General features: G+C 43.3%; 1 protein-coding gene across 1 annotated transcript in view; it reads right to left on the bottom strand.

The window, feature by feature from the left end:
* The window catches only part of CAPN1 (calpain 1), a 120,126-nt gene that overhangs the window by 69,095 nt on the left and 36,610 nt on the right, over nt 1-14,421 (bottom strand). Inside the window, exon 3 of the mRNA XM_040328635.1 lies at nt 8,254-8,323. Coding sequence (XP_040184569.1) covers nt 8,254-8,323 — 70 coding nt within the window. The remainder of the gene's footprint in view (nt 1-8,253; nt 8,324-14,421) is intronic.

Genomic DNA, 14,421 nt, shown 5'->3' with positions numbered 1-14,421 from the left:
TACAAAAAAAATGACCTCCCCACCAATGCGCTAAACAACTGCAATTTCCCTTGCTGGCATCTTCTGCCCAGCTTCTTTCAGGTGCCAGGTCTTTAACCGTTATGATTGGCTGGCACAGGATAACATAACACACGCAAAGGAGATTATTTATCCTGGCACACAAGCCCCATATCAAGAATGTAACATGAGCTGCACATTCTAAACAAGAAAGCGAACAGGAAAGTAAGTTTGTTGCAATTTTATGTTTTGGATCTTTAGGCAATAAAAGGGCATCACCTAAACTCAATCCCAACCTTCTACACACATTGGGCTTTGTGTACATGCATGCCCCCCACATACACATTTAAGCTGCTCACACTGCAAGAAACACTGACACGCCTCAGCTCCAGATCAGTGACTCAGAAAAGAGAAATGTGAGACAGGAGGAGGGAGTGACGCCTGAGGGAATCCCTGTGTCACACACCCAAAATAAATCCTCACAGAGCATGCCTTCCAACACCCGCACACACTACGCCCAGCAAAGCCCCTACAGTCTAAACTATTGTTCATGCAGAACAGCAAACCTGAATGGTAACTCTGAATATGTGTCAGTAATCTGTGTAAACAGAAGCAGGTCACCTACAGAACCCATGCTACCGTACACAAGTACCTCTCCATAGGCATCTACATGCTCAGCCCTCCACCTAGAACTACAGGTCTTTGTACTCATGCAATTGTTTTGTAACTCCTATAAAATCAGTACATTTTCCATGTTTTCCACTGCAGAAAAAAAAAAAAGGAGGGGGGAAGAATGTTATAAACTTAGAAACAGCCCATTGCTTCTAGGCCTAGCCCACGTGATCTTTTCACAAGTTTACATCTGGGGACTCGCAGAACGTCAGTTCACATAAACAGGCACACAGTGACAGGGGTAAGTAATACAGTAAAACCTTGGTTTGAGAGTAACTTGGTTTGAGAGCATTTTGCAAGATGAGCAAAATGTTTTAATAAATTTTGCCTTGATATATACAAGCAATGTCTTGATACAAGAGTAGCGTCATGTCACAACAGAGTGTAAAAGAGAAGAGAGGAGCCTCTAAGTGTAGCAATATGGTTACATTTAATGAAGGTACAACATTTGGCAACTTATTGCTACACAGAGGTGCCTCTCTTCTCTTTTATACCCTGTAAAAAAAATGCTTTGATATACAAGTGCTTTGGATTACAAGCATGTTTCTGGAATGAATTATGCTCGCAATCCAAGGTTTTACTGTATTAGCGTGCTAATAGAAGACAAGTATGAAGCCTCGTACACACGACCGAGGAACTCGATGGGCGAAACACATCGTTTTCCTCGTTGAGTTCCTTGTTAGGCTGTCGAGGAACTCGACAAGGCAAGTTTCTCCATTCCCGTAGAGGAAAAAGAAGACATGCTCTCTTTTTGGCTCGACAGAATCCTCGACAGTTTCCTCGTCGAAAAATGTACACACGACCGGTTTCCTCGGCAAAAAAAAAAATCCCAGCAAGTTTCTTGCTGGTTTTTGCAGAGAAACTCGGTCGTGTGTACGAGGCCTGACAATGCTTTTCCTCTGGCAGGAGTGCACTTTATTCTGCACTCCTTTGACACTCGGGAAAGATCCTGACTTTACAGTTGGGATTCACCCAATTGCCTGGACGGGCAGCTGGCTCAGCCTCTCAATGATCCACTGAGAGCCAGCCGCTCCCCACCCTCCACAGCCCAGCACAGTGAAGGCTGGAGGGGCAGAGCAGAGAGCCGGTCACTGACAGTCACCGCTCTCTGCCAAGAGCTAAAGGGGAAAACTGAGAAATCAGCAGTGTTTGAGATTGCTCAGTTCTCAGGGTAGAGCCAGTGGGGGGACAGTTGCAGTTGGGATCAGTGCTGCAGCCATCTAGTATGATTTTTATTTTGTTTCCCTCTGTATTGCTGCACTTTTCTTTTGTTTAAATCATTTTTATTTTAAATTATTTTCCGGTCTTGAATTTATACCCAATAAACCAGACAGTGGAGGTCCTGGCACTGATCCTGGTGTGAGGTCTTAACTGAATTGTTTGGACATTTGATCTGAGGCCAGAATATAACAGGTTATGTTCTACTGGGCTGCTTCAAATCCCATTTCTGCTGCAATATACTAAATTCAGACAGGCAATCAGCAAACTAGCAATACATATCTAAATTATCTTATAATAAGCATGCAGAATGTTTGGCTTGCACTGTAACCCCATATTTTGGGGTTTTACTTTAAGAACAGTGAAACTATTGCTTATTGGTCTCCCTGCCATGCAAGCTCTTATTTGTAGCAGTTTACTTTATATATTTCAACACACAGAAAATGACTGGTGTAAAACGGCATAAGCCCCGGTTCTCACTGGTGCAGCTCTAAAATCGTGCTACATGATTTCAAAGCAACCTGCGACTTCATACAACAGTCTGTGCAAATTGCAAGGAAGTTGGCAAAAAGTAGTGCAGAAACCTTTTTCAAAGTTGCTGAAACATGAAAGGAAGAAAAAATCCTGGATGGCCGCACACCGTTGAAGGCATCTTTATTGAAATCTTGTGTAGCAGATGAAATCCAATGCAGCAACTTCATGTTACAGAAAACAGGAAGAGCTGCTGATGCATTTCACACCGTATTAACATGATTAATCATAGCGAGTCGTAGCAATTTGAATGGTTCCATTGCAGACAATGGGGGACGTCATGCGATTTGGAACTTTCAAATTTCATGAGAAATTGCACCAGTGTGAACGGAGGCTTAGTCATTCTTCTTAAAGGGAACCTAGATACAAGCAAAGTAGAATTGCAGGATATTTCTAACTAATCTTGAAACGGGTCCCTCCACCTTCCTAAAAACCTAACTAACCTGTGGAAGAAAGATCTGCATACTTACCTATTTTCAGTCTGTTCTGGTCATTTAATCTCCCGTGCAGTGTTGCAAGTGACGGCGTTTAAATAAACGCCGTTACGCAACGATTGCCCTCCTGCGGGTAACTAGTAATCTACCTGATTACTTTTACCCTACGGCGCACCGCGTATAGACACTCCCCCTTGCTCGGGATTGGACTATCAAAGTGCAGATCATCTGGCCGTCCAATCCCGAGCAAGGGGAGTGTCTATACGGGGCGGGGAACAGACAGCTATTCAAATTCAAGCTGTAATGTTCCCCGCACGGTGATTAACTAGGCGGCGACGGACGGCATCTAGGTATGGGGAGACACATGGCTCATGGCTGCATACTGTATGTGGGGGGGAGACACATGGCTCATGGCTGCATACTGTATGGGGGGGGGGGGGGAAGACACATGGCTGCATTCTGTATGTGGGGGGACATGGCTGCATTCTGTATGTGGGGGGACATGGCTGCATTCTGTATGTGGGGGGACATGGCTGCATTCTGTATGTGGGGGGGCAGGCCCAGCAAATGCAATACTGTGTACAATTATTAATATCATCATCACACTCCACCTGCCCAGGCAGCAATACTGTACAATATAGATTCAGTGTGCAGTGTGAGTGACACTGCTGCAGTGCACACTGAATCTATATTGTACAGTATTGCTGCCTGGGGAGGTGGAGTGTGATGATGATATTAATAATTGTACACAGTATTGCATTTGCTGGGCCTGCCATATACTGTACTATACTGTATAACTGCACTACAAAATTCCTTTACAAATAATGCATATTTTAAAATGTTATTAGTAATAACATTTTAAAATATGCATTATTTGTAAAGGAATTTTGTAGTGCAGTTATACAGTATAGTACAGCATATGGCAGGCCCAGCAAATGCAATACTGTGTACAATTATTAATATCATCATCACACTCCACCTGCCCAGGCAGCAATACTGTACAAAATAGATTCAGTGTGCACTGCAGCAGTGTCACTCACACTGCACACTGAATCTATATTGTACAGTATTGCAGGGCAGGTGGAGTGTGATGATGATATTAATAATTGTACACAGTACGAAATGTTCTAAAATATTGTATATAGTGTTTTTATTCTTCAATCAGTTAATATAAACATCTTTGATACTAAAGATGTTATATAACGTAATAGCATTGTAGAATATAAAAAAAAAAATCTCAGTTACTTTTCCGAGTAACTAGTTACTTTGCTAATAAAGTAACTGAGTCACTAACTCAATTACTTTTTCGGGCAAGTAACTTGTAATTGTAACTAGTTACTTTTTTAAAGGAAGATGAACAACGCTGCTCCCATGTAAGCTAGCGCCTATTTTAAAAAAAGTTACCTGCCCAGCCATTCTTTCCTTGATGTTCCTCTACTGCCAGTGATTTCACTGCCGTGCGTTCCACACCGGCCCAGGCCGACTTCCTGGTGGCCACGGGACGGATTGAGGCGCTTATAACAACTACCATACCCGATCAGATCTTAATGCTAGAATTAAAGCGGGGGTTCCACAGCAGATCGTTTTTATTTTCTGTTTTTTTTGCATTCAATGTATTTGTAGATCACCAATTAGTACTCACATGTTTGGTGACTTTAAACCTCCCCTGTCTGTTTTCAGGCAAAAGATTAACTTTTAAAATCAGCTCCATTTTGCTTGTGGGCATTGTGAACCCCACAAGCACTGACTTCCTGGAAGCTGTGGACGGTGTGCTCTTGAAAAAGGCACCCCTGGCGGATAAGGAAACCCCCCCCCCGTATTGCGTAGACGCGTCACGAACCTCAACGGAGTTTCCGAAAGTAGCCGAACATGTAGAGCTGTGAGTTAGCTCTACACGGCGCCTGCGCACCGACTAGGAGTCGTGTAGAGCTGACTGCGCAGGCGCCGTGAGAAATTATACTGCTCTAAAACCTGCTAATCCCTTGGCTTTGCTTCCGTCCCACTTAAGCTACGAATAAGCATCACATGATGTGAAACATGTCAGTCACCTTTTTCCTTTTGTTCATTTCATTTTGACTGCATCGCTTTGGTTGTTTTTTGGATTTTATTTGTATAATACCGACATTGTTTTAAGGAGTGCGGCAGTCCAGGACCTTTTTCTATCCAATGCGCAGGCGGCGTGTAGAGCTGACTCGCAGCTCTACATGTTCGGCTACTTTCGGAAACTCCGTTGTTTGTGACGTGCCTGCGCAATACGGGGGGGGGTCCTTATGCGCCAGGGGGGAACTTTTTCGGAAGGACATCACACATCTGGGAGAACTCCCAGATTACATTGCGCCTCAGGATAGAAATGCCTACTCCCGCGGGAATGAGTACCCGGAAGCCGAATTTAAAATAGCGATAATAAGGTATGTACAACCTAAAAAAATAAATAAAAAAAAGTGGCTACTGTACATTTTGGTAGTGTAAAGAATTTGCTCTTATATAGATGTTATTTTGGGTGAACCTCCGCTTTAAGGATGTGGAGTTCATGGAGCCCATGTTGGCTGGCTTGGGTGATCGGGTGGCTCAACATACGACGATATGGGAGTGCTGGTATCTATGGATAGATCCCCCTTGATTGCATGAGTTTCTCCCTGCTTTGTGATGTGAACTTGTCTACAGCCCAGGAGCGACAAGTCTAGCTGGTTTTCTTCTATCCCCAGATATGCAGGCCACACAATTAAAAGTTACCTAATATGCTGATAGTATGTTTGACTGAGGTTCTCCTATTGTTATTACTTAAAGCGGAGTTCCAGCCTTCTTTGATGTTTATTAAAAGTCAGCAGCTACAAAAAGCATAGCTGCTGGCTTTTAATAAACATACACTTACCTGCTACACTGTCCAGCTCCGCTCCGCTCCTCTCCCCCCCTCTCCGCGGGCACCTCAATCCTAACTGTGGGCACCCGGCCGTGACAGCTTTTGGCTTCACGGCTGGGCACTCACTGCAAATGCGCGAGCGCCGCTGTGCAACCTGATTGGACAGGCGATCGCCTGGGACCTGTCACATGGCCCAGGCGATCGCCTACAGGGAGGGGCCCGCCAAAAGGCGATATGATGTATCGCCTTAGCGGTCCCTGGGCGGAAGGAGAAAGTGGGACAGGAAGTCCCACTCCTCCTGAAGCCCCCACCCCCCCCCTAAAAAATTACATGCCAAATGTGGCATGTAAGGGGGCGAGGAGTGGATTAAGCGAGAAGTTCCACTTTGGGTGGAACTCCGCTTCAAGAATTAAGTTTTCACCTTTTGCAGAGGTGTATCACAGCCTCTTTTGTCAATAGGCCATGCCATATTTGATATTTGCGAGTTGCCTTTGTGTTACCCAGAGAAGTTTGTTCTTTTTTTATTATTTTTCTTTCTTCTTTTTCCTCTTTGTGTCCTATATTTTTGTATTGAATGATCAAAACTTAATAAAAATTGTCAATTATAAAAAAAAAAAAAGTAAAAGCCACATAAAAAATAAAATTACTTTTAGAACACTGCATAAAGGTGTTAAATTATTTTGAAAAAACCTGTTTAACCAGACCCCCCCTGCAGGTTTATGACTAAACGTGGTAGTATGCACAGCATAGCCGGAAAAAGGTTTTCTCTGGACAGCCGCACTGAAACTAGTGCTTCGTCATAGCTGACATATTAGCACATTATGACAGATACAGACTTGCCTGTCAAAGGAAGCCCTCCAGCACTGCCCTGTCACCGCTCTTGCTGGTCCCAGGCAATTTCAATTTTTGCCTGGACCTCTTTCTGGGTTCTGTCTCTTCGGCTGCTTGAATAGCTAAGCTGCAAATATGTCGCTCCCCTGCATGTGCACCCGAGTCACATAATCACAACACAGTGATTGTGTGCTGTAAATTCACTCTGAGCTGTGCATGCGCGACTCGGTTTGCATGACAGCTGACAGACAGGGGGAATCATTTAAAAAGGAGAAGCAGGGTCAAAGCTCTTTTGGCCTTACCTCTCCTGTAGGTCACATTTCGTTCAGCACTCCTGTGACCCAGATTTAGCAAACAGCAAGCTTAAGTCATCTGTTGGCTGACATCACTTAGCCGGTCCAGGCACTGGAGAGATCCCAACTTTAATGTTGGAATACACCCAGATAGCTGGACAAGCAGCAGGCTCAGCCTCTCAGCACAGATGAGTATGTAGGTTTGTGTTTTTAAAACCCCATATTTCTCTTTTAAGACACAAAAGACCGATAAGCCCTGTACACATGATCGGATATCTGATGAAATCTAATCCAATGGATTTTTTTGTCGGATATCAGATGAAGCTGACTTTCATCAGTCTTGCCTACACAAACACCATCGGTTAAAAATCTGATCGTGTCCAACGCGGTGACGTAAAACACTACGATGTGCTGTGAAAAATGAAGTTCAATGCTTCCAAGCATGAGTCGACTGGATTCTGACCATGCGTGGATTTTTGACCGATGGATTTCCCCACAGACGATCGTTTTTTTCTATCGTTTTTTTAACCATAAGAAGCATTTAAAACAGGTTCAATTTTTTTTTTAACTGATGGATAAAAAAACGATGGGGCCCACACACGATAGTTTCGTCCGATGAAACCGGTCCATCGGTCCGTTTTCTTTATACAAACCGATCGTGTGTACAGGGCTATAGGGTATCTTCTGTCATATAACACGCAGGCACAGTTTACTCTCTATTTTCAGGGTAAATAAGTGAGTGTTATACGCCAATAAATACAGTATGTGTTTTGATAAATACCCTATACAGTAAAACCTTGTTTTGAGAGTGTTTTGCAAGACAAGCAAAATGTTTTAAAAATTTTAGCCTTCATATACATACTCATGTCACAACGGAGTATAAAAAAGAAGAGAGGAGCCTCTAAGTGTAGTAATATGGTTACATTTAATGAAGGTACATCATTTAGCAACGTATTGCTACACTTAGGAGGTACCTCTCTTCTCTTTTATACCCTGTAAAAAAAATGCTTTGAAATTCAAGTGCTTTGGATTACAAGCTTTCTTTTTTTTTTCCCGAAACGAATTACGCTTGCAAACCAAGGTTTTGCTATACTTTCTTCTAAATTTATTCCATGAATTGTGAAGCTATTGGTCTTTTGCTTTTGGGTCTTACTAATATGCTTTCTGTGTGTGTGGTATGCATTTTTTTATAATAAATAATTTGTAATAAGTAATCTGCACTTTACACCATTAAACTAAAGCCTGTCACTGTGTCATTCATAGAAATTCAAATCTTTATTGGCTACATTTAAAACACAACTGTATCAGGCTAATGCAGCCTTCCTCTTAGCTATACACACAGTAGATCTGATTCCTAAATGTTGATATCTCCGACCATAAAAAAAAAATTATATTAATAGTTGTCTCTACTCCTTACCGAGAGCCCCTTGGCAGATGTCTGTCCTTGTAGCACCATCCACTATAAACTGCGGATTAGACACAAGTTGCTGTAAAAAGAAAAAAAATATATATGAATTAGCACAATGACAATAAAATGAAGATAACTTAAAATATGATTGAATGTATCTGCATATTCAAGCTATAATTTACCAGGCAATGTAAATAAGACGTTAAAGCAAATACTATACATGAAATCACCTGCTATGCCATATGTTCAACATTCATACCATGCATTGAACTTTGACTGCAAAAAGGTCTCAACCACATGGGTGCAGAAAGCCATGCACCATAAAAAAACAAGAGTATTTCTGCACTGGCAGTCACAGTCTGCATACAACTGTCTGTATAAATCAATGACAGGCTGTGACTATATAGTGGTAACTGCACATTCAAGTGTATTTGCATACAGGGACAGATGAACGGCTCTGTACGCAAACATCTGTGTCCAGGGGCGTACAGCCTACTGTCATTCATTTGTCCAGACGGCTGAATGCAAACATCTGACTGCCGGGCAATATGAAATATACTTTGAACACAATGGACTTTTTTTCAAGCTATATAAAAGTTTACGTTACCAATTATCTTTTTTGCTTATCTTTTTCCTGTTATACAGGAAAGCTGAGAGCTGTAAGAAAGTCAATGTCCACACGTTGCGTTCTCTTTTTTCTGCTTTATTTACCAAACGTGGTAAAAGAACAAACAATAGGTTGAAGAGGTGGAAAGGGGGTAAAGGTAGTGGGTTCAGGCGTAGAACTTAGTCAGAAGCACTCCTGCTTCCAGTCATAAACATTAGTCGCCACTCTAGCCAGAGTGGGTATTGTGCCCCTGGATAGGCCTCTCTCACTAGTCCTAGAAGCCAGAGCGGCACACGGAACTTTGGTAAAGTCTCTGCCACGACCTTCCCAAAGGTGGAGATACGTTCGGTCCAGAATCCTCTCAATTTAGGATTAAGCACCCGGATCTCTTCTTGAATTAAATCCTTGTAGATTCAGGAAACTGACAGGCGACCACTGCTCAGCCTTTCAGTATTAGTGCATCCTTCAATGAAGTTCCAGAACAGGTACTTCATTCGGTGGCTTCCTCCCTCAGGACGGACAGCACAGGATCACTTGATAGATGTAGACCCAGTCTGACTACTGGGCCTACCCTGTAGATCACGACTCCAGACCAATGTGGTTCCAGAGCCAGGAACTCTTGGACACACACCCCGGGACAGGAGGGCCACACACAGGGGGTGGTGGGACAACTGCCCAGGGCGAACGACGATAACCCAGAACCAGTGACGTCTGCTCCTTAAATACTCTTCCCCAGCATGCACAGCGAGGCGATCAACCCCCACTGATTGGCCGCTGAGAAAGAATACCCAATGCACCTTGGTCTGACCGCTGCCACCCTCGGCCTGGGGTGGAACCGACACCCCAGGCAACAATAGTGGTCACCTGCAGTACAGCCATGGCTGAAACAGAAGCCCAATTTTGAAAACAAATCAGTCAGAGGTAACTAATCCTCTGACTAACCCCTAAATTTAAAGTAGAGCCAGCATAGAAAACAGCTGCCCGTTACATATAAATAGGACATTTACATGATCTACGGATTCAACATGAATCACATAACCTTTTTATTAACAAAAGATAAGCATGCACAAATATGAAGGACATTTGACAGACTTTGCAACAGTGTAATAAAAAAAAAAAATGTATCTCAAAAATGATACAGATTGAAGAAAGGGCCCATGGTAGTTTGTGTGCCCTGGCGATGTCCGTGTGAAAGATGGGTGCAGAGTATGGATGTGAGAATGGGTGGGGAGGGAGGAAGGGGGTGCTGTATGATGGCAAATATTAGAGGTTAAAAGAGTCATGGCAAAAATAAGAAATAAGAGTGGGGGGGGGGGGTGAGAGGATTGGGGATGCAGGGAGGCCAAGTGGGTATGGGGAGTGTGGGAGAGACAAAGAAAAGTGGAGGGGTGGAAAGGTAGATTTTTGGAATAAGAGTCCCCTGTTGGATTTGCCTTCTCCATAGGTACAGTTTATCCACCAGGATTGAATGGTTTGTCACAGAGCGAGAGGGTGCGATTGGTCAAGAGAAGCGAGGGAAAATAATAATGTTTTTCAGTCTTAAGAGTTTTTATTTCGATCGAGCATGCCCACGTGTTCTAAAATATTAATGATTATTTGACTGCTTTCATCTATAAGGACAACTGACTCACAGATCTTGAACACCACAACTGCTATCACTTCCATAGCTGTGCAGTGTCTTCCTTCTGGGAAACGAATCCTCTCATATATTATAAAACACACTTATGTAATAGTAGTTAGGATGCTGCTTTACATAGAGTAAGGCCTCGTACACACGGCCGAGGAACTCGACGTGCCAAACACATCGAGTTCCTCGGCCAGTTCAGCACTGAAGCCGCCGAGGAGCTCGGCGGGGAGAGAGCTCCCATAGAACAACGAGGAAATAGAGAACATGTTCTCTATTTCCTCGCCGAGCTCATCATCGGCTTCCTCGGCCGAAAGTGTACACACGACCAGTTTCCTCGGCAGAATTCAGCCAGAAACTCGGTCGGAAGCTGAATTCTGCCGAGGAAACTGGTCGTGTGTACGGGGCCTGACAGTTCTAGTTCATTTACAACTCTCTGATGGGAAAACAGAGTTGGCAGTGTGCAGGTACTACATGTTCCAACGCCTCTGCTCTGCCTTCTCTGCTCATATGGCTGTCGTTTGTAAATGTATAAACATAGCAGGAAAGTCTCCTCTTCGATGGACTATATTTACATAAGAAACCAAAGTAGTGGGTTGGCAATTGTACATGATAGCAAAAGGGACATATTTACCTGTATATTTATTTGATTAGACTCTTATGGGCACCCTTGTGTTCCAGTTTTTGTATACTACGCCTTGGGCTTTCAAATTAAAAGAAAAATAGTTGTCTTCAGAAATGTTAAAATTAGCTTGTGTTAAAACACTGATACTACATGCAGAAGACGGTTGAGATACCACCCAAAACCACAAGTGGCTTACGCACATCATTGGAGCCGCAGGCAATAGCTAGATCTTGTGTATAACATGCTTGGACTTATCACAACAGAGACAAATATCGTTACTTTTTTTTTTTACCAATCTTTGTCAATAAATAGGACCGAGGCCTAGAATTGGTAGAAGTACAGGCGACAGTGGAGCAGTAGATTCATGCGAGTATTTCTTTTGAGGATAATCCAGCAATCAAAGCAATAGGGGATTTAAAGGGGTTGTAAAGGTACATTTTTTCCCTAAATAGCTTCCTTTACCTTAGTGCAGTCCTCCTTCACTTACCTCATCCTTCCATTTTGCTTTTAAATGTCCTTATTTCTTCTGGGAAAAGCTCACTTTCTGTTCTTCTGTCTGTAACTCACCACCGTAATGCAAGGCTTTCTCCCTGGTGTGGAGAAAGCCTCTTGAGGGGGGAGGGGGCGAGCAGGCAAGTCAGGACACTCTCTACTTTGCAGATAGAGAAAGGAGCTGTGTGTTAGTTGGGCGTCCTGACCCTCCTGCTCGCCCCCTCCCCCCTCAATAGGCTTTCTCCACACCAGGGAGAAAGCCTTGCATTACGGTGTGGAGTTACAGACAGAAGAACAGGAAGTGAGGATTTCTCACAAGAAATAAGGACATTTAAAAGCAAAATTGAAGGATAAGGTAAGTAAGGCCCCGTACACACGTCCGAGGAACTCAACGGGCAAAACTCATCGTTTTGCTCGTCGAGTTCTGTGTGAAGCCGCCGAGGATCTCGGCGAGCCAACTTTCCTCATTGAACAACGAGGAAATAGAGAACACAACCCCTTTTAAGTGTGAAGTTCTGCTCCAGGACTTGTGTAAATGGGCATTTGCTCAGGTTAGAGCTGCTTTTTTTCCAATAAAGGTCAATGAGAAAGAAAATGCGACATGAAAAGGGCTTGATGAAGGAACCAAGTTCTCAGAAGTGTCTTAGACAGATCTTTAACACTAACTAAATGCACCAGAAAGCATGCCTTTATTCACCCATGTACAGTAAATTTTAAGGCCACAGTATCTGATGCTGCAATATTTTATACCACTAACGAAAATCAAGTTGAATGGCAAATCACATAGCCGGCGAGCGCAAACCCAGAAGAAATACCAGGGGAAGATGTCAGCCCTATCAGCAGTCACAGTACATCGCTAGAGGGCTACATTCCAAAGTGAGTATTTCATAATGTGCTAGTATGCAATGCATACTAGCACATTATTCCATTGCCTTGCAGGTTTTTTTTTTTTTTTAAACAGCCACAGTTTACAACTGCTTTAAAAGTAGCATACCTCTCATGAAACATAAACATTTTTTTTTTTTACACGGCAGATAAAAAAAAAAAATGCCTAGAGTTCCATTTATATGTGGATACATAAAACATGAAGAAAAAAAAAAGGGGGGGCTAACCTGCCCACTGTCATCTTGTGTTACTTTAAGCCAAGCAATATATGTATACACATATAATGGGTGGAATGACAAACCTGTTACAACTAGAAGTGACAATAAAAAATGATCATACATAATTCAGAAGCCAAGTAAAGGGAGAAACCACTTTCTAAAAACTGTATCATGGTAAAGGTGTGATTACCAAGTTGGCAACACCCACTTACCCAACAGTAAATTCAATTAGGCTCCTTTCACACTAGGCAGACTCCGTCAATACAGAATCCACCAGCTCAGCGGGAGATCTGTCCGCTGATCTCCACTGAGCCGGCGGATGACAAGCCCCTCTCACTGAGCGGGGAGGGGCTTGTGTAGCGCCGCTGTCTCCTATGGAGCGATCTGATGAAAACGGACAGCATGTCCTGCCATGGACGGATGGGGACGTCTCGCCATACGTCTGATTTTGGCAGATCGGATCGGGGCGGATGTCAGAGGACATGTCTCCGCTGACATCCGATGGTCCATAGGACTGTATGGAGCGGCCGTTCAGGTCCGCAGTCAAAACTGACAGGCGGACCTGAACGGTCCGTCCTGTGAAAGGGGCCTTAAACATACTTGGGATAAGCACTGGATTATAATCAGCCAAAGAGATAAATTCCAAAACAACAAAACACACAACAGGGAAAGTGGGCTCCCAATTTGAACGCAAGAAGTTGCTAAGAAAAAATAAATAAAAAATTGGGTGGTTTACCTCTCCAACCTTTCCCCAAAATGTATAAGTTTTCTCCCAGTGTATAAAACATACAAGAATACATGCAATGGAAAAAAAACTTGGGTGGGGCACTAAGAGAAATGTGAGAACAAACGTAATCATCAGCAAGGTGGTTATTTTCTTATTATCAACTTTTGCATTCCAAATCTGAGCTACAAGTGTATGTGTAGCCTTGTTTTTCTTTTTTAGTTTTGAATAGAGTGAGGGAGGACTAAAACTCATTTGTTGCCTGTGCACGCTTGAGAAAATTTCCCTTTACTTCCCATCCCAGACTTTAAAAGAAGTTGCCCACTGTGAGCAGGGCTGTCTTTAATATGGTTTGGGCCCTGGGCAAACATTTTTTTTGTACAAAAGGTACAGCAGCCCATTGATTTGAATGGGCTGCCATGCCTTGGTTTCCTGCAGAAAAAAGGTGCATTCAGCATTTTAAAAATACAGTTGCCTTGAAATCCATTCTGCTTTTGCACAATGCTACTTACCTGCAGTTCTTGCACACACAAACGCACTGTGTTTTTAAAAGCGTGACCTAAACGTCTAAAAATGCAGCAAGTTTGACAGTGCAGGAACTGAAGATAAGTCACAGCAGACAGCAGAATGGACAGACAGTGCTGTATTTCAGTGCTTCATGGGCATAGGGGTGCCGTGTGAGCAGCCTATTACATGAGGCATGCGCTTTTCTTTGCAGCCCATTCAAATGAATGGGCTGCTGTGCCTGCGCAAATGTGGGCCGCCAAAACACATACATGTGAACCAGCCAGGCCCAAAATAAGCCCATCAAGCAGTTAAATACAGACAGTAATGCCATGTGCTCTGAGGCCTTACTCAGCCTGGACTGCAGGCCTGGTCTGTGATTTAAAGAGTTCCTCTATTTTACACATGGCATGGGGTCCCATGGTGCTAAAGCAGAATGGACAGACGGTGCTGTGACCCCATGCCATGCCATGTGTAAAATAGAGGAACTTTTTAAAA

The sequence above is a fragment of the Rana temporaria genome, chromosome 11 (assembly GCF_905171775.1).
Source record: "Rana temporaria chromosome 11, aRanTem1.1, whole genome shotgun sequence".
NCBI classification, from domain to species: domain Eukaryota; kingdom Metazoa; phylum Chordata; class Amphibia; order Anura; family Ranidae; genus Rana; species Rana temporaria.
This window is presented reverse-complemented; position numbering and strand designations above follow the sequence as displayed.